The 17,885-nt window shown below is 37.2% G+C and overlaps 6 protein-coding genes, 11 long non-coding RNA genes and 1 other non-coding gene across 18 annotated transcripts, besides 2 other annotated features; 10 read left to right on the top strand and 8 right to left on the bottom strand.

Moving 5' to 3' along the window:
- The first annotated feature begins 299 nt into the window (after positions 1-299).
- On the top strand, positions 300-2,089 carry sam1 (S-adenosylmethionine synthetase). The gene has a single exon (NM_001022657.3). It carries the CDS (start codon positions 482-484, stop codon positions 1,628-1,630), a length of 1,149 nt encoding a protein of 382 aa, NP_596731.1. The 5' UTR covers positions 300-481; the 3' UTR covers positions 1,631-2,089.
- On the bottom strand, positions 386-1,435 carry SPOM_SPNCRNA.6460. The gene has a single exon (NR_195809.1). It is a non-coding gene; the product is annotated as a non-coding RNA (long non-coding RNA).
- Positions 1,750-2,779: a sequence feature (RNA overlapping with rRNA (SPOM_SPNCRNA.6459) was converted to a misc_feature.).
- Positions 2,383-2,602, top strand: SPOM_SPRRNA.37. The gene has a single exon (NR_151423.1). It is a non-coding gene; the product is annotated as a 5S ribosomal RNA (ribosomal RNA).
- On the top strand, positions 2,721-3,329 carry SPOM_SPNCRNA.6458. Its single transcript, NR_195807.1, has one exon. It is a non-coding gene; the product is annotated as a non-coding RNA (long non-coding RNA).
- Positions 2,898-3,203: an LONG TERMINAL REPEAT.
- On the bottom strand, positions 3,328-7,055 carry SPOM_SPNCRNA.6456. Its single transcript, NR_195805.1, has one exon. It is a non-coding gene; the product is annotated as a non-coding RNA (long non-coding RNA).
- SPOM_SPNCRNA.6457 lies at positions 3,890-4,275 on the top strand. The gene has a single exon (NR_195806.1). It is a non-coding gene; the product is annotated as a non-coding RNA (long non-coding RNA).
- On the top strand, positions 4,697-6,337 carry pgk1 (phosphoglycerate kinase Pgk1). Its single transcript, NM_001022656.3, has one exon. It carries the CDS (start codon positions 4,742-4,744, stop codon positions 5,984-5,986), a length of 1,245 nt encoding a protein of 414 aa, NP_596730.1. The 5' UTR covers positions 4,697-4,741; the 3' UTR covers positions 5,987-6,337.
- Positions 7,034-10,922, top strand: kap123 (karyopherin/importin beta family nuclear import signal receptor Kap123). Its single transcript, NM_001022655.3, has one exon. The coding sequence runs from the start codon at positions 7,564-7,566 to the stop codon at positions 10,765-10,767; it is 3,204 nt and encodes a 1,067-aa protein (NP_596729.1). The 5' UTR covers positions 7,034-7,563; the 3' UTR covers positions 10,768-10,922.
- On the bottom strand, positions 7,596-9,592 carry SPOM_SPNCRNA.6455. Its single transcript, NR_195804.1, has one exon. It is a non-coding gene; the product is annotated as a non-coding RNA (long non-coding RNA).
- Positions 9,780-10,157, bottom strand: SPOM_SPNCRNA.6454. Its single transcript, NR_195803.1, has one exon. It is a non-coding gene; the product is annotated as a non-coding RNA (long non-coding RNA).
- On the bottom strand, positions 10,847-12,678 carry trs65 (TRAPP complex subunit Trs65). Its single transcript, NM_001022654.3, has 3 exons — positions 12,482-12,678; positions 12,195-12,440; positions 10,847-12,148 (listed from the first exon to the last, which is right to left on the bottom strand). The coding sequence occupies exons 1-3, from the start codon at positions 12,597-12,599 to the stop codon at positions 10,965-10,967; spliced, it is 1,548 nt and encodes a 515-aa protein (NP_596728.1). The 5' UTR covers positions 12,600-12,678; the 3' UTR covers positions 10,847-10,964.
- SPOM_SPNCRNA.6453 lies at positions 11,114-12,439 on the top strand. The gene has a single exon (NR_195802.1). It is a non-coding gene; the product is annotated as a non-coding RNA (long non-coding RNA).
- A 470-nt stretch (positions 12,679-13,148) lies between the features above and the next one.
- On the bottom strand, positions 13,149-14,491 carry SPOM_SPBC14F5.01 (uncharacterized protein). The gene has a single exon (NM_001022652.4). It carries the CDS (start codon positions 14,392-14,394, stop codon positions 13,558-13,560), a length of 837 nt encoding a protein of 278 aa, NP_596727.2. The 5' UTR covers positions 14,395-14,491; the 3' UTR covers positions 13,149-13,557.
- SPOM_SPNCRNA.6452 lies at positions 13,367-14,381 on the top strand. Its single transcript, NR_195801.1, has one exon. It is a non-coding gene; the product is annotated as a non-coding RNA (long non-coding RNA).
- A 189-nt stretch (positions 14,492-14,680) lies between the features above and the next one.
- On the bottom strand, positions 14,681-16,706 carry ppk22 (serine/threonine protein kinase Ppk22). Its single transcript, NM_001022651.3, has one exon. It carries the CDS (start codon positions 16,500-16,502, stop codon positions 14,922-14,924), a length of 1,581 nt encoding a protein of 526 aa, NP_596726.1. The 5' UTR covers positions 16,503-16,706; the 3' UTR covers positions 14,681-14,921.
- Positions 16,193-16,399, top strand: SPOM_SPNCRNA.6451. The gene has a single exon (NR_195800.1). It is a non-coding gene; the product is annotated as a non-coding RNA (long non-coding RNA).
- Positions 16,707-16,787: 81 nt separating the features above from the next.
- SPOM_SPNCRNA.1676 lies at positions 16,788-17,858 on the bottom strand. The gene has a single exon (NR_150572.1). It is a non-coding gene; the product is annotated as a non-coding RNA (long non-coding RNA).
- On the top strand, positions 16,829-17,795 carry SPOM_SPNCRNA.6450. Its single transcript, NR_195799.1, has one exon. It is a non-coding gene; the product is annotated as a non-coding RNA (long non-coding RNA).
- Positions 17,859-17,885: the final 27 nt, after the last annotated feature.

Genomic DNA, 17,885 nt, shown 5'->3' with positions numbered 1-17,885 from the left:
TTGACAGTCAAAGACCCTTCTACTTTTACTTCAAATTGAAAATACAGCGATTTATCAAAATACGAAATACACTTTTTCGTGCTTTCCTTATTTTTTTAATTCATTACAGTCTAGCACTATAAAAAATTTAACATACTATTACCCCTGCTTTTAAATAACAATTGCGCAGAACAATTTGTCTCTACCAGATATCACTATTCTAAAATTGCTCAAGAAATTGAAAAAATGGCGCTACCATCCTGATAAGCAGTCACAACTATAATCAGCATATAAGGCTAAAGAATAACCTTACTTGCTTTACGAAACCTTGAGAGCTTCTTTTGACGAAATTCGCAAGCATATCTACATTTATTAGATTCATTGATAAAGAAGGGTTTTCATTGTTTCCTTATATTTGACGAAACTAATCGCTTGTCTTATTGTTCAATCTTTTCTAGTTTTTTGATTCCATATTTCCTTTACAAGTATCTTGGATTCCCCAATGGCTCAAACTTTTTTGTTTACTTCTGAATCTGTCGGTGAAGGTCATCCTGACAAAATTTGCGACCAAATATCTGACGCTATTTTGGATGCTTGTTTGAAGGATGACCCCTTTTCCAAGGTAGCATGTGAGACCGCTTCCAAAACCGGTATGGTAATGGTTTTTGGTGAAATTACTACTCGCTCACAAATTGACTACCAAAAGGTTATTCGTAATACCATTAAGAGCATCGGTTATGATGACTCTGAGAAGGGTTTCGATTACAAGACTTGCAACGTCCTCGTCGCCATCGAGCAACAATCTCCTGATATCGCTCAAGGTCTTCACTATGAGAAGGCTTTGGAAGAGCTCGGTGCTGGTGACCAGGGTATTATGTTTGGCTATGCAACTGATGAGACCCCCGAGAAGTTACCTTTGACCATTCTCCTTGCTCACAAACTCAATGCTGCCATGTCTGTCGCTCGTCGTGATGGATCTCTTCCATGGTTGCGTCCTGATACCAAGACTCAAGTCACTATTGAATATGAAGAGGAAAACGGTGCTGTCATCCCCCGTCGTGTAGATACCATCGTCGTCTCTGCTCAACACGCTGATAGCATCTCTACTGAAGACTTGCGTTCTGAAATTTTGGAGAAGATCATTAAGCCTACTGTCCCTGCTCATTTGTTAGATGAGAAGACTGTTTACCACATCCAACCTTCTGGTCGTTTCGTTGTTGGTGGTCCTCAAGGTGATGCTGGTCTCACTGGTCGTAAGATTATTGTTGATACCTATGGTGGCTGGGGTGCTCACGGTGGTGGTGCCTTCTCTGGTAAAGACTACTCCAAGGTCGATCGTTCTGCCGCCTATGCTGCTCGTTGGATTGCCAAATCTTTGGTTGCTGCTGGTTTGGCTCGCCGCTGCCTTGTCCAACTCTCCTATGCTATTGGTGTTGCTGAGCCCCTTTCTATTTTTGTCAATACTTACGGCACTTCTTCCAAGACATCTGCTGAGCTTGTTGAAATTATCCGCAAGAACTTTGACCTTCGTCCTGGTGTTTTGGTCAAAAGCCTTAAGCTTCAAACTCCTTTCTATCTTTCCACCGCTTCTTACGGTCACTTCACTGATCAATCCAAGCCTTGGGAACAACCTAAGGAGCTTAAGTTTTAGACAGATAGCTTAGTGCTATCATTAGCTTTTCTCGTTTGTTACGTTAAATACGATTAGAACATGTAACGAATTCTCAGTTGATGGCTTTATGGATACATGGTTTTCTTTAAAGATGAAAAGATTTTAGAGTTGTCTTTATTTATTCTATGTTTGCTTCTTTGTTCTTCAATTGTGAAAGATATATGGTTTTATATGTTAAGTCCTGGTTCAACGGATATGTATTTTTTTTTGGACTGGGTAGGCACAAATTCAACCTTTGTGTTTATGACTGCATCTCGAAGCGGAAAATACACTAAGCCAAAAATTTTTTTGCATACCGACATGTTAATGTTTCTTTTACCGATAGGCTTAGTGTTATTTGATGCTTTTCACGATAGTTATTATTTGCTGACTTTCAACTAGTTGGCCACTTTCGTTTAAATTGAGTTAATTATATGTTAATGGATTTGGTTCAAGACATAGTGTTTTAATCGTATAAGAACGAGTACTCATCTTCACTGTAGCTAATTTAGCTCGCTCACTTGTAACAAGGTGCATGCACACACAATACAAGCGTTTTGATTTTATTGTAATTTGTAATGAATTGAAAATGTCAAACTTAAAAAGGTAGACAATCATTCAGCTTTCAAGATGATCTGTGATAGTAAATGTCATTGGATTAAAACACATTGCTTGCTTACATTATTGTATTTATGGAATAAGCGATGGATTCTCAGCGATCCTAAAAGTACTTAGAATTATATTGGTCTTTTTTTTTGTAGTATAAATATTCAAAAATTCTTCACTAGATGTCTACGGCCATACCTAGGCGAAAACACCAGTTCCCGTCCGATCACTGCAGTTAAGCGTCTGAGGGCCTCGTTAGTACTATGGTTGGAGACAACATGGGAATCCGGGGTTTTGTAGGTTCCTTCTTTATTATTGCTGTTTGGTTTTTACCTTCTCTTTTGGAGCATATTTTGAGTACTGAATTGTGAATCTCAAATTCTATAGATGTTGCTACTCGTTGATTAAGCAATGCTAGAGCAGACTTTGAACTCTCAAATCAAATAATTAAGAAGTTTATGAAAGAAGGCTCTTGTCTTTGTCATGGGTATCGTCAAGCAAAATTCGATGTCTACATCAGATATTGTATAGGAAAATTATCAGATGAATTAGGAAGCATTGTCAACATGCAGAAAGAAATACGGTGTACCATAATACAACATTTGGAATATTTACTTCAATCTGCTAAACTACTTTAGAAGTCAACCACATAATATGGTATTGTCAGCAATACTGCACTACGATATGACATACTACGTTGCGTATCACTATATGTCACATGTTCAACATCAGATCATAGATATCCGTTGATAACAACTATTAGAAAGATTATAAATAGAGCTACAACTGAACCTCGTTCCTCAATTCAGTTATGAGCTATATCGGTGACCGATACTAACAGACTTCTTATAACAATAAATATACATTGTTAGTTAACATACCGCATACCGCTACATTGTAGATCGCAAGTAAAAACTCACCGCAGTTCTATATATCGTTAAAACAGATATCAAACTGCGTAGCTAACCAGTATATATTATAACAATACATGAACCTACGGTAAGTTTTCCTTGTGATCTATATATTGCAATATGTAAATAACACAGTAGCAACTGAATAAAAGGTATTCTAATATTTGAAATGTATGCTTTATCTTTACTGAAAAAGCCTTAGCTAAAGTGGAGAACGAGATTCAGTTCATCTCAGTTTACACTATGAATTGCTAGTATTGTAACAGCTAGTTATCTTATCATATTATATAATAAAATCTCTAGCATGAAAACTTATCACGTTAAGTTGGTAGAGTAAATAAAACATGGGACATATAGTGATACGCACGAAATGAATACACAGAGTATGTTGTATTGTTGATGTCGAAAAGTGTGTCTTCATGCTGTGAAAAGAAGCTGTTATCAAAAAAAAACGTTTGTCCAAAACGTAAATCCAGTAAAATGTTTTTGCTACATTAAAAGACACTTTAGGAATGAAGCATGATAGTAAATTAGAATTTCATCTGAAACTAGCAGATATTGATCCTACACTTTCCAATACTGCACTTAACAATTTACGAGCAAAATCTCTCAGTATTTGCTATTCAGCTATTGCTTGATGTCTGTTGCAAATGTTGAATTGACTTTTAAAAATTTTTTGAATCTACTTGACGAGCAAAAATCGCTAATTTAATTAACGTTACAAAAATTAATTTAAGCTGCTATTGAATGTACTCCAGCTAGCTGCATCCTTCTCTGCAACACTTCTCGTCGTATCGATAACAGTGCCGATGCAAACCTTAGCTTTGCAACCTTCACATTCGTTATAGAGGCAAACAAAACAGCACTAGGTGGAAAAGGAGCAGCGAACTCCCAACCAACCCACGTTCGCATTATCACTCCTTACTTATGTTTTACGAATTTAGTCGCGCAATTTGTTAAAGATACGTTTACAAGCTTTAAACTTCTCGCTTATGGCGACTCTATTTTTCAAAGGCTCAATGACGAAAATATTCGGCAAACGTCGTGGATGCATGTCGTTGTCCAATCCCGTTTTCCTTTCCGACCCTCTGTTACGAAGCGATAGTAGATAGCAGGTTTTTCCGAAAAATTACATTTACCGTATGCTATCGCAGGCGCACTATGGTCAGAATGTAGGTAGCATACGCCTCACTACCTTTTTAACTAGGTTTTTCCGATTCCCCAAATGATGGATACATTTTTCCGATTCGTCAATAAACGATTACAAAGGTAACGCTAAATGCAACTTGTTTCAAAATGTATATAAAGTTACGTCACAGTGAAATGCTCCTGACAGCCGCTTCTGGCGGAAACGCTACTTGATCGGCGTCTCATGTCACCTGACGACTCTTCCGATTTCGTCGTCGTCCGTCAACACACCATGGTCGGTATGTTTCTCTAGAAACATACATATGATCCACGGCATTCCATCGACTTTCTAAATGCCTCACCCTCCCCGATTAATTGGGGTATAAATATGAGGCCAAGGTGCTAGCGCTAAAGCCTTCTGTAAAGACAAATCCGTCTCAATCCAGAATCAATCAATCACATAACCATGTCTTTGTCTACTAAGCTCGCTATCACCGACGTCGACTTGAAGGGCAAGAACGTCTTGATCCGTGTCGACTTCAACGTCCCTTTGGACGGTGACCGTATCACCAACAATGCCCGTATCGTTGGTGCTCTCCCCACCATCAAGTACGCTCTTGAGCAACAACCCAAGGCTGTCATCTTGATGTCTCACTTGGGCCGTCCCAACGGTGCTCGTGTTGCCAAGTACTCCTTGAAGCCTGTTGCTGCTGAGCTCAGCAAGCTTTTGGGCAAGCCCGTCAAGTTCCTTGACGACTGTGTTGGCCCTGAGGTCGAAAAGGCCTGCAAGGAAGCCAAGGGTGGTGAGGTCATCCTTTTGGAGAACTTGCGTTTCCACATCGAGGAGGAGGGTTCCGCCAAGGTTGACGGTAAGAAGGTTAAGGCTGACGCTTCTGCCGTCGAGGCTTTCCGTAAGTCTTTGACTTCTCTCGGTGACATCTTTGTCAACGATGCTTTCGGTACCGCTCACCGTGCTCACTCCTCTATGGTCGGTGTCGATCTCCCCCGTGTCTCCGGTTTCCTTATGAAGAAGGAGCTCGACTACTTCTCCAAGGCTTTGGAGAACCCCGCTCGTCCCTTCCTTGCCATCTTGGGTGGTGCCAAGGTTGCTGACAAGATCCAACTTATTGACAACCTTCTTGACAAGGTCAACCGCCTTATCATCTGCGGTGGTATGGCTTTCACCTTCTTGAAGGTCCTTAACGGTATGAAGATTGGTGACTCTCTTTTCGATGAGGCTGGTTCCAAGAACGTCGAATCCATGATGGCCAAGGCCAAGAAGAACAACGTCGAGGTCTTCCTCCCCGTTGACTTCGTCACTGCCGACAAGTTCGACAAGGACGCCAAGGTTGGCTCTGCCACCGCCGAGGAGGGTATCCCCGACGGATGGATGGGTTTGGACTGTGGACCCAAGTCCTCTGCTAAGTTTGCCGAGGTTATCACCACCTCCAAGACCATTGTCTGGAATGGTCCCGCTGGTGTCTTTGAGTTTGACAACTTTGCCAAGGGTACCAAGTCTATGCTTGATGCTTGTGTCAAGACCTGTGAAGCTGGTAACGTTGTTATTGTTGGTGGTGGTGACACTGCTACTGTTGCCAAGAAGTACGGTAAGGAGGATGCTCTTTCCCACGTCTCTACCGGTGGTGGTGCTTCTCTTGAACTCTTGGAGGGTAAGGCTCTTCCCGGTGTCGTTGCTCTTTCTTCCAAGTAAGATGCCACTTCCTTCTCAATGCCTTTCTCATCTGACTCTATTCTATAATGGATTTAATTACTGTTAGAGTTCTCTAACATTCGTGAATTTGTTGGCGTTGTCTTTAAGAAAATGGGTTAGGTTGACTGAACAGCGTGTCTGTTTTTTTGACCTGCTCACTAGAAAGACATTTTTAGACGATTCGGCTTGTTTTTCTCAAGTTACAGGTCAGCTTGTTTTGATTGATTTGGTGATGAAATGCATGTTTTTGAATGGATTGGATATTATTCTCATTCCTTTCCTATTTTTACAATACAAATGTTTATGTTATAATAAAGAAATAGAATATCTCGTATTTTTCATGATTAAAAACTTTTCTTGTTGTTTTGAAGCGTCCTACTAGTATTTGGTGTAGTTAATGAATGTTTGTATGAGCGCTATAATTGTGTGGATAGTAGTCAGTTTCTATAAATCTACGTTATTGTGTTTCAGTGTTTGTTTTTTATATGCGTTATTAAGTGAATTACTGTATTTTGTTGAGGTTTTTAATCCATCGTTTTACGCTGTTACGCGTTGCTCTATCCATCGGTTAAAGCTGCTTTAAATTATAATTTGTCGAAACAGGTTTTACTTTTAATGCGGTTAATAATGTCAGCTACACAGTTGTTATTGCTTTTTAGCGACACCTTCCACTGCCGTGGATTTTTTGCTTGCGATCTACAATGAGTAGCACAGTGACATATACTAAATATATATCACTAGATTCAAGCTTGAACCTGTAAACTATAGAAACACAACGAAACTACGAATTTTTGGTAGCAAGTCCATATCGTTTATGTTATGCATCTCCAATCGATAAACTAATGTAAGTAAAATCAGTTTTTTCATGGGATGTTTTCGGCACAGTTCATCTAAGCGAATCTTAAAGAACGATTAAATATAGTGAATTTTAGTGTAGCATATGATAGTGCAATGTATAGAATTTTAAAAAATCTTTTGCGTTGTGCCTTAGTTTTTTGATACAGCAACCATTCCTCCTAACGAGACAACAAAAATTTCTTCTAAAACAAACCAGATTTGCTGTTCTTTGAAGAGGCAGCATCAATAATTACTCATCTTCTTGGTTTTTTTTTTGGAGTAATTACTGATTTGTTGTTTTTACAATAATTTAAGTTTGTAAAAGCTAGAAAAGGAAACGTACAAATTTGATATATATTTGTAATAGAGAAAAGGGAAAGGAAAAAAAAAAATCGAAAAAGCATTTTTAAATAGCCTTCGTTGTACCGTGACTAACTTATTCTCTTAATCCTGAAAAGCTTTTGATTGTTATTTCAACTGAACAAATTTCCAGAGAAGTAATATTTCAATATATTATTTTTTTTTAACTTATTTTTACACTTGCTGGTTAATTCATTTATCTGCAAGTTCTTATTTCTTTACTATTATTCAGCTTTTCTTTGTTAATAGGGAAAGCTGCTTTTGGGGGAACTCACTTTACCCGTTTTCAAAATCGGAATATTTTTGTTTGATTGATTTCTTTCTGTCATAAATATTTCTTCCAAAAAATACAACAAAAATTTAAACTTCAAATATATATAATGGACGCTCAATTCACACTTGAACTTACTCAGCTGCTTTTTCAAAGCATCGCTCCTGATACCACTCAAATTACTGAGGCCACTCGCGCCTTGGAAACAAAGTATTTGAAGGAACCTGGCTCACTACTTTCTCTTTTCCATATTATGGGAACTTGTGAAAATCCCCAAGTTCGTCAGTTAGCTGCCATCGAGGCACGTAAGCTTTGTCATAAATATTGGTCATCCGTTGACGCGGATGTCCAAAATCAGATCCGTAGTAATTTGTTAGATATTACCTTGAAGGAACCTGAAAGTATCGTCCGTCATGCTTTTGGTCGTGTGATTGCTGCCTTGGCTAAGCTTGATTTACCTGAAGGAAAATGGAATGAATTATCGGCTTTCCTGGTCCAAGCCACTATGGATCAAAACGATTCTATTCGTGAAATGGCTGTTTATGTTCTCTACTCAATTGCTGAAACGGTAGATTTAGATAATAAGCTCCTTTTGGATTTTGTCAACTTATTCTCCCAAACAATTACTGACTCTAGTCGAACAGTTCGTGTTACTTCTGTTCAAGGTCTTGGTGCAATTGCAGAGGTTTTGGAGTCTGATGATAAAAAGCTTTTGCACGCTTATCGTGCTACCTTGCCTGGCATGCTTTTGGTTCTTCAAGATGTCGTTCAGGTCGGTGATGTGGATGCCAGCAAGCAAGTTTTTGATGTTTTTAACACTTTTCTTATTGCTTCTGGTGCCATTATTTCCAAAGCACTTGGTAATATTATTGAAATTATTACTGGCATTGCAAATTCCAAGCAGGTCGATGATGAAATTCGCTGTATGGCCCTTTCTTTTATAATTTCGTGCATACGTTTCAAGTCACGTAAGCTGCAAGCTCTTAAACTTGGTAAGCCTCTAGTCCTTACGCTTATGGAAGTTGCTACGGAAGAAACTACTGATGACATAGATGAAGATTGTCCTGCTCGTCTTGCCTTACGTTCCATTGATCTTCTATCTACACATTTGTCGCCTTCACAGGTTTTTTACCCTATGTTTGAAGCTGCTTGTGCATTCTCGCAATCTCCACAGGCTAGCTATCGTAAAGCTGCTTTGCTATCAATTGGCGTTGCCGTTGAAGGCTCATCAGAATCTGTTGCTGGAAATCTTCCTAACATATTTCCTATCATTATAAATGGTTTATGCGATAATGATATGGATGTTCGTCAGGCAGCTCTGCTTGCATTGAGTCAAATTGCTGTTGAAATTCCTACTGAAGTTTCTAAACACCATGCTCAGCTTTTGCCATTGGTATTCGAACTGATGTCAACTCAAGGTGTAAAGGTAGGCAAATCAGCTTGCAATTGCATTGACGCCCTTTTAGAAGGTCTGGATAAGTCTGAGATTTCTGGTTATTTACCGATGCTTATGGAAAGACTTGTCGGCTTGTTGGAGTTCAGCGACACTCCTGACATTAAGAGCTGTGTTGCCGCTGCTATTGGCTCTGCAGCATTTGCTGCTCAAGATGACTTTATACCTTATTTCGAACGTACAATGGCTAGTCTCTCGCAATGTTTACATACCACTGATGATGATGAAGGATACGAACTTCGTGGTACAGTTATGGATACCCTCGGTGCCATTGCAAACGCAGTTGGTAAACAAGCGTTTTTGCCTTACACTGAACAACTTATTCAACTAGCTTATGAGGGTATCCAAATTGATCATTCACGACTTCGTGAGTGTTCTTTCTGCTTCTATGCTGTCCTTGCTCGTGTTTATAAAGAAGAGTTCGCACCATTTTTGGAGCACATTGTTCCTGCTTTATTCAAATCCATCGATCAAGATGAGTCAGATATATTGTCTGAACGTATCGGAGCGCCTACTGCCGAGGAGATTAGCCAACTATTAGATTCAGTTGAAACCAATGAAGAGGAAAATGATGAAGAGCTTGAAAAGGCTATGGGTGTTAACAGCGCCATTGCTATGGAAAAGGAAATTGCTGCTGATGCTTTGGGTGAAATTTGCATGTACGTTGGCGCTCCCTTTACTCCTTATTTAGAGCCAACAGTTGAAAAGCTTGTAGCTTGTACAACTCATTTTTACGAAGGTGTTAGAAAATCTGCTTTAAGTAGCTTGTGGCGCTGTGCTACTACGTACTACAAAGTATGCAATGTTCCTCAATGGCAACCAGGCTTACCTTTAAAGGTTCCTGTTCCTGATACTGTTAAGAATATCTTTGAAGCTGTTAGAAAATGCACGTTTGATACTTTAGAAGAGGAGTACGAGAAAACTGTTGCTACTGACATTCTACGCAACTTTGCTGAATCCATTAAAACATGTGGCCCAGTAGTCTTGGGAGACGATTATGAAAAACTCTGCGAAGTCGTCATGGAAGTTTTGCAAAAGCAACATATTGTTCAAGCGGGTGACGTATTTGATGATGATTTTGAAGAGGAAGATATAGTTAGCAATGAAGAGGTCGATGATACTGAACAAGATGCATTACTCATTGATTCTGCTTGTGATGTCGTTATAGCATTAGCTGTTGCTCTTGGTGGATCGTTCGCTGATTCTTTCAAAGTATTCTATCCTCAAATTGTGAAATATTATATGAGCAAGAATGGGAACGAACGCGCAATGGCTGTCGCATGTGTTGGTGAAGTAGCTGGAGGCATTGAGTCTGCAATCACACCATTCACTCGTGATGTTTTTTCGCTATTTATGGCAGCTTTGGAAGATTCTGAAGGTGAAGTACGTAGCAACGCTGCTTACTCAATGGGTCTTTTATGCCAGTTTTCTACCGAGGATCTATCGAGTGAATATCTGAACATACTGCAGAAACTTCAACCTTTCTTTACTCAAGAGGTTTTCCGTACTGCACTCGACAATGCTATTGGTTGTATCTCCCGTTTGATTCTACACAATCAAAATGCTATCCCAGTTGATCAGGTGTTGCCTATCGTATTTTCTAAACTTCCTTTGAAAGAAGATTATCTGGAAAATGCACCACTATATCACATGATTCTTGCTTTGTATCGCCAACAAAACCCTTGTTTGGTTCAGCATCTTGGTGAATTAATTCCCGTTTTTGCATCTGTATTGACCGGTTCTCCGGAGCAATTAAATGATGAATTACGGTCTGAACTGTTATCAATGGTGAAGGAAATTGCTCCACAATACGAGAGTGTTGTTTCAAATTATCCCCAGTTGGTAGCATTGTTACAGTGAAAATATTAAAGAAAATGTTAGATGGCTAGGTTAGTTAGGGTTTTTTAATTAGGATAAAAATGGAATACATATTGTTTTGCACAAAATGACGGTGTTTAGAAATATGTCTTGTTTTGTGCATCTCTAATAATAACAATGAATACCATTGCAAATTCAAAAAAAATGGAAAAAGTTGAATTGAGTTGACTTTAAATATGCTATGTAACGATAATTTGCAGTTCTTTTGATAATTTGCGCGGCTTATGAACAACATGATTTACGTCTTCAATGGAAATAGAAGATAAATCGTATGAACCAGGTTTATATGCAAGGAAATGTAAATCAAAATCTTTTTCGCATTTTGGAAATATTGAACCAGTGTACAATTTCGTTGATAAAGCAATAATTCCTGGGGATATAGTGTGACCATTCGGGTATTTGAGAAGTTCGCTGCTTTTTTCTTCGCTTTTGGAAGTCGAATGCTCTTTATTAGTTAGACAGTCATCGTAACAGTATAGAGGAATTCGTATTAACAAATCAATAGAAAAATCCAACGGATTGTAAAGGTTAGCGCGAACAGAGAAAGAAGAACCGGACGGTACATATGAAGGAGACGAGGCTGAAATCTCTAGTAAATTAAGTGAGGAAATAGACTGCGCTGCAGAAACGTTTCCAGAACTTGACAACTGTTTGGTGTGAGTTTTTGTAGGTGTCCGTCGAGTAATAAGAACGGGTGGATGTTTGTAAGTAAAAGGCATGCTTTCAACTAAGGTCTCGGATAACTTTTGAGCAACAATGACCTTACAAAAACATTGTAATTCGATGTGCTTAATATTATCAGGTATTTGGAGCAGATGTATTATTGTAAAGACATCGGAACTTGACAGTGTTATTTGCAGCTTTTCAGGAGTTTTAGGAGCGAAAAGTGAAATCGTCGCAGCATTTGTTTCTGCCTTAAATCCTAGAATCCTTATATTTTCACACGAAGAATCGGGAGAAACTATACTAGTTATATATTGGTTTGATTCATTTAATGCATAAGACCGTAGCTTTAGTACAACTGGGACCGAGCACTCAAATACCTTCTTCCTTGTTTTCGTTTTCCTTGAAGGATCTTTCAGTTCATTAGCAACATCGGATTCGCCAAATACATAAGCCCCAGAGATGACAGGCGGATTAGAACGAAATTGGATGTCATTGGAAAGTGAACCTAATAAATTATAGTCACCCTCAACCTCTGATACGTATTCATTTTGCTCATCCCAATCAGATGTGTTAGAATTTTCTTCTCGTGTACCTTCTGTTTCACTGTTCCTGTCCACTTCAGATGATTGAGGTAAGTCAGGGAGAATATGTTTATAAACATGTATTTCAAGCTTGTGATTTGGATAAGAATAACTATCTGTAAATGTTAGCTAATATGAAAAAATAACCGTTAAAATACGTACCCAATTGAGCTAAGCAAGCCCATAAAGCATATTGTTTGTCATCTTCAACCCAAATGAATGATGGAATACCAGAACACATTAAACTAAAGGCGTTTACCTTTGGGTAATTTGATGCTGAAGTTACAGATTCCACTAAACTCTCTAGAAGTGTCCCTTCAATCCGAAATCCCTCGTTTTCTGGCCAAGTAGTAACATTTTCGTCAACTATAGGCCTTGAGCATACGATGTTAATATAAAATGATTCTCCTAAAAAACGAATTAGTAGATTTTAGGAATAAAATCATTACCATAGTACAATTCTACCAAATTGCTTTGAGCCCAGTAAACTTTTAGCTGTGATATATTCTCCTCCTTCAAGGCAGAGAAAGATACAAAAAAATCCAACTCAGTATTAAGATTTCGCATTTATAACTGATTTTTATAATGGAAACATGCGAAAAAGCAGTTATTAATAAATCATTCAGAATACATAGGTTGCGGGCTTAGAATGCAGTAAGCGACGAAGGATGGAGCGTGCCCACAAGAATTCGTGTAAATGATATCTTAGCAACTAGTCGGTTTTTTAAAAAAAAAAGATAAAAGAAAAAAGAATCAGTGAATATTAGCAGTTACTACCGTTAAAAAATTCACGATTAGGTTATTGTATTGCAAAAGTTGCGCAAGCTAAGTAATCGGAATGAATAATCTGCGTCAGCTATTTTCTAGCGACTGTTAATATTCAAATAGATTGAAGATTAAATATTTTCTTTTGCTGATTGCTGAATTTTAGCACATAAGTTTAGTTTTATTAACCAATAATTATTTTGGTTATTTTAGTGATTTCAATAGATAAATCAACTACATATCTCAACTGAAGTAAGAAATAATGAAGGAACTCGCTAACAATTGTATTGTGAAGCATGCATGTTTTTTAAGAGATTTGACTACTTGTTTTATAAAACCATCTGTTAATTAGAATAAACTAGATTATCAGATTATTTGATCCTTGCTTTAGGTAACGTTCGCTTATAAATTAAGCTTATTTGTGACCGAGTAAGTAATTAATAAGTATCTGGCCTATTCAAATACACATTAGCATATAATTGATTTTCTCTCAGAAACATTTCTTCTTCTACAACTCATATATTATCATCTTCGTTAAATCATTTTTACCTTTATTTTGTTTATTTCTTCTAAAAAATTCCCATTTTTGTTGTAACGCATTGCAATTTTCAGTGTAGAGTCTTCATGTTAAGAAACTTTGCAATAAAAATAAGATCTGTTCGACTTTTTCTTGTGCATTACCAACTAGAGTTAATTGAGAGTTTCCTTTTGAATCATATGTTGATTGAAACCATTATGAGGACCAAATGTGTAATTTTTACTAAAGTATCACCGATTGTTCTTTTCTATCTGTGACCGAAAAACAAAATTCTAGCTCAATATTCGTGTCATTCGGAATCTTATATTTGTGCTTTATCCATTCTTCCCAATTTCGTTTTTCTTCACTATTTATTCGCTTCCATCGTGTTTGGTATAATGAAGTCAATCGCTGTATATTTGAAGTAACTGGTTCCTCAAATTGGTTGACACAAGAGAATTGTATGAGAGTATCACTGACATCTTTTTTTTTTGAATGAACTTCAAGAGTGTATAGTTTAAGTGTTTCACACGAAAGGCCGTTATCTTTAAATAAAGTGTGATCATAATTGTATGTAGCACCATAATTTAGTAGACAACCTGTAATTGCTGTACTGGTGCACTCGAATTCTTTCTGTTCATTATTTTCAATAATATTTTGTCGCCATGAAGAAGATATATCGATTGTGAACGTTGACAAGTTTCTTTTACAAAGGTCCAAAAGTCGATCCACATGTTTAGTTATACAAGACTGCAATAGCCGATTTTGCTTTTTTGAAGGTAAATCTACTACTATAGGTACCAATGAATCTATGGAACTCCATTCTTCCCAATTTGCGACATGCAATACGAAACATTGTGAAATGGGCTCCGTGAAATAGATGCCCCGTAAGCAATCCGGGCCTACGAATTCGATAATTTCTCTTAATTCAGAAATTTCCAAAAAAACGCAATCGACGAGATAACTTGTTTTGAGTCCTATCATAACGGGAAGTATCCCATCTACTAGCTTTATCGCTGTTGAATGAGAAATTCCAATTAATTTCAAAAATCGAATAATGTCTTTATAACTACGCTTCATTTTCTTTAATAAAGTATCTTAAATATTTTTATCCATCATTTTGATAACTTATATCAAAAATGATAATAAAATGAGCATAAGTAAGCAAGTTTAAGAGTAGTCGAAAAATGCCGGTTGCTCCAATATCAAGAATGGACTGTCGTATTTACTATCCAAAATCACTTTTGATAATATCGATGAAAAGTATAAGTTAACATTCTTATAATATTAGTTTAATTAGGACTGAAAAGAAGCCAGAAGTCTACCCCATTTACCAAAAAAAAAAATAAAATAAAATATCCATCAAGAGATGAAGATGGTATTAGGTATTAACGTTAGTAGCTAGCTACAAGCAATATGTAACATATGGTTGCGATTTAATAAATAGCAGCACATTTTGAGATTATAAATAAATTTTGATCATTACTATCATCAATTTCAAGACAACTATTTAAATTAAAACGAAAAGGGGAAAAGGGGAACGGTGAAAACTTTTTACAGCCAAGGCAACTTCCATGGCCTCTAGGTTACACAATAGCAAAGTAAGTTTATTCATCACCAGCATGATGAAGAGTGACAGAGCTAAAACTGTCAAAAGGATTGCTCTGTTCATTAACAGGCGTAGAGGAATGCATATCAACTGCAGGTAAATTCGCAGAGATAAGGTACTGAGAGTTTAAAAAATCCTCTTCTTCATTATCATTATCAGAAGGTTCAACTGCCTCCATACCATCTTCGATTTTGGGAATAATGGGAGGCTTCATACTTCTTAACAGCGCCCATTGAATGTGTCGGAAAAAAGGATGCTGTTTAATGTCAGAGGCACCAGCGACAGAACCGCATCTTTTAGACTCATCTTTTACAAGAAGCCTGCGGATCAAGCTCTTACACGTACTCGACACGTTGGGGGCGCCATGATACTCTGGGAAGCTAACGTCAGAGTATAAAATGTTAGAGAATGTAGCATGTCTGTTTTTACCTTTGAATGGTGTAGTTCCATACAGAATTTCATATATAAAAATACCAAGGGTCCACCAGTCGACTGCAACAGTATGACCACAACTACGGATTACTTCTGGTGCAATATACTCCTCTGTTCCAACGAATGAATTAGTGCGAAAATTAGAAAAGTAGGAATTAGTGTCTAACGCGGGTTTCTCCTGTGAGAAGGTAGAATGTTTTGGAAGTACGACTGTTGGATGTGTGACAATGGAAATTGGCTTTGAAAGATCAAAGTCGGATAACATAATATGGCCAGATTGATGCAATAATATATTTTCCGGCTTCAAATCTCTGTATATAAATCCCATTAAATGAAGATATTCCAGCGCAGCCGTTACTTCTGCTGCATAAAAACAAGCATCCTTTTCAGGTAAAATATGCTTTGGAAGGGAATGCAATGCACGAAAAAACTCTCCACCTGCACAATACTCCATGCAAAGGTAAAGATAGTCCCTAGATTGGAAGGAATGATACAACGTAACAATGAACGGGTGTTTGCTCTTGGTCAAAATTTCTTGCTCTGCAAGGACTCTGTTTACCTTGTGTCTTTTAATCATCTCTCTTTTGTTTAAAATTTTCATAGCAAAGAGCCGATGGTTGCTTTTTTGGCGAACAAGATACACTTTACCCACATCACCCTGACCAAGAAGACGTATTTTTTCAAAACTATGAGGTGTGACTTCTACTCGGCTAATTTTTGTACTATTCCCAGAATAAGTTCGTTTGCCGTACTCAGTTCTTCCAAAAATGTAGTTGCCGGGGTTTTTTAAAATCTTGACCTGTGCCTTTCGAATATTGCTCATATTAATTAAAGGACGAGGAGGAGGCGCTTCTACTCCTTTGTGAGAATCAGGTGCGGAAGATACGCGTCTAAGGCTGGGACGACTATCCAATTGATCGCTACTATCATTCAGATCTAATTCATTCAATTGATTAACATTAATATCAAAGGTTGAGTCATCAGAATCATTATCCCTCTGATCATTTCGGACACTAGTAGAAACGGTTGCCGCTCGATTCCTACGAAAGTGAAACAAATTTTTCAGTTTATCTGAAAAGTGCGACTGGCTCATACCATCATCGGTGGAAGAGGGACTTTTGTCATTAAATTCAGTTTCTCGAGCCATTCTAAGTCATCCATTAATCTCGTAGCGCTTCAAACATTCACCGGTTAATAAATTTCGCTGACGGCTCACTTATAATACCTAATATAAATCAGAATGTAAGCAAACTTGAAAAACGACTTCAAAGCTCCCAAATAGTCTAATATAACTAGCCGAATGGTATTCCTCCTGCTTATATTAATTCTTGTTTCATTTGGAGGTGTCGGCAAAAGAATAGTTAGTGGAGCCACGGCCATCCTTATGTTATATAATCCTCTTTTTAAGCATATAGAAATAAACAGTCATATTGTAGCATTAACTAACAAGCAGCTTCAAAATACTTAGTTGAAGCTATTGTAAATAAAAGAAAAAACTTGTTTTTGGTTTTTATGTGTGGGTATTGATCTGTAGTTTTGTAGTAAATTCAGTTTGAATAATTCTTACTGGAACAGAATAAGTGTTAGAATAAATGCAGTGATTTTTAATTTCATATTCTCAAGAGTGACTGTATGATTTATAAGTACACGAGCTATGGAAGCACAACATTTAATCATGTATTTCTTCCACTTTCAACTACAAAAGAGGCTACTCTAAACCCAAACATTATCCGAAATGTCGATGTACATTTGTCGATATCGCTGGCATTTTCAATTAGTCCGACTCATGTGGTATTAGTATGAGGATGGATAGTTGATTCGATATTAGAAGCTGTCATATCAATTTAAATATAATTTCTTAGCAGTGCTTTCATTGAGATAGAGCAATACGATAGAAACAATCTGAAGAATTCATTAAAACTGTTACATTAAAAAACGACTTGATGTCAATATTGTTTTTGGAATGTTTTTCATTAAATGAGAAAACAAAAAGATATAGCAGTTTAGTAAGTATCTCAATGCAATTTTTTAATAGGAAAACAGGTTCCTTAAGCAACTCTGAATAATTGTAAATAACCTGGTTTCAAACTTTCGTTGGCGGTTTGTGCTCACGAAGTCAAATAGGGAGGCAGTATGAACATTATAGATGAGTTGAACTAAAACTTTGAGTGGAAAACAATGTGTGTTTCATCCAAATAGTCGATTGCTTGTGTTTGTTTTTGAGAGCTCAACAGATAAAAGAGTGTGTACCAATTTCTGACAAACTTAAGATATATATTTGACAACAATGAAAAAATGTTTTATTTAAAGGTGTCAAAACACACATATACAAAAATCATTTATTCTCTGTTTTCCCAAGAATTTTCTAGTACGAAAGCCGATTCTTGAACATGGAAGTCGTCAGTCAATTATCAAAGTATAATTACGCATAATTTGTTTTTTTTAAATCTAAAAAGTAGAAAAAGTGAGTATTTTTTGCTTATTGAGTCAAGATTTCTTTGTATTTATTTATGTGCTTACTATCCAAACT

This window comes from Schizosaccharomyces pombe (assembly GCF_000002945.2).
Source record: "Schizosaccharomyces pombe strain 972h- genome assembly, chromosome: II".
NCBI lineage: Eukaryota > Fungi > Ascomycota > Schizosaccharomycetes > Schizosaccharomycetales > Schizosaccharomycetaceae > Schizosaccharomyces > Schizosaccharomyces pombe.
The sequence above is the reverse complement of the archived record's forward strand: the minus strand, read 5'-3'. Positions and strand labels throughout refer to the sequence as shown.

Bases quoted from the DNA above. Each gene is read 5' to 3' on its own strand.
- sam1 (NM_001022657.3), top strand. From the start codon at position 482: ATGGCTCAAACTTTTTTGTTTACTTCTGAATCTGTCGGTGAAGGTCAT.
- pgk1 (NM_001022656.3), top strand. From the start codon at position 4,742: ATGTCTTTGTCTACTAAGCTCGCTATCACCGACGTCGACTTGAAGGGC.
- kap123 (NM_001022655.3), top strand. From the start codon at position 7,564: ATGGACGCTCAATTCACACTTGAACTTACTCAGCTGCTTTTTCAAAGC.
- trs65 (NM_001022654.3), bottom strand. From the start codon at position 12,599: ATGCGAAATCTTAATACTGAGTTGGATTTTTTTGTATCTTTCTCTGCC. The intron at 12,441-12,481 runs GTAATGATTTTA...TTCGTTTTTTAG, and splicing joins TTTGGTAGAATTGTACTATG to GAGAATCATTTTATATTAAC. The intron at 12,149-12,194 runs GTACGTATTTTA...TAACATTTACAG, and splicing joins GGCTTGCTTAGCTCAATTGG to ATAGTTATTCTTATCCAAAT.
- SPOM_SPBC14F5.01 (NM_001022652.4), bottom strand. From the start codon at position 14,394: ATGAAGCGTAGTTATAAAGACATTATTCGATTTTTGAAATTAATTGGA.
- ppk22 (NM_001022651.3), bottom strand. From the start codon at position 16,502: ATGGCTCGAGAAACTGAATTTAATGACAAAAGTCCCTCTTCCACCGAT.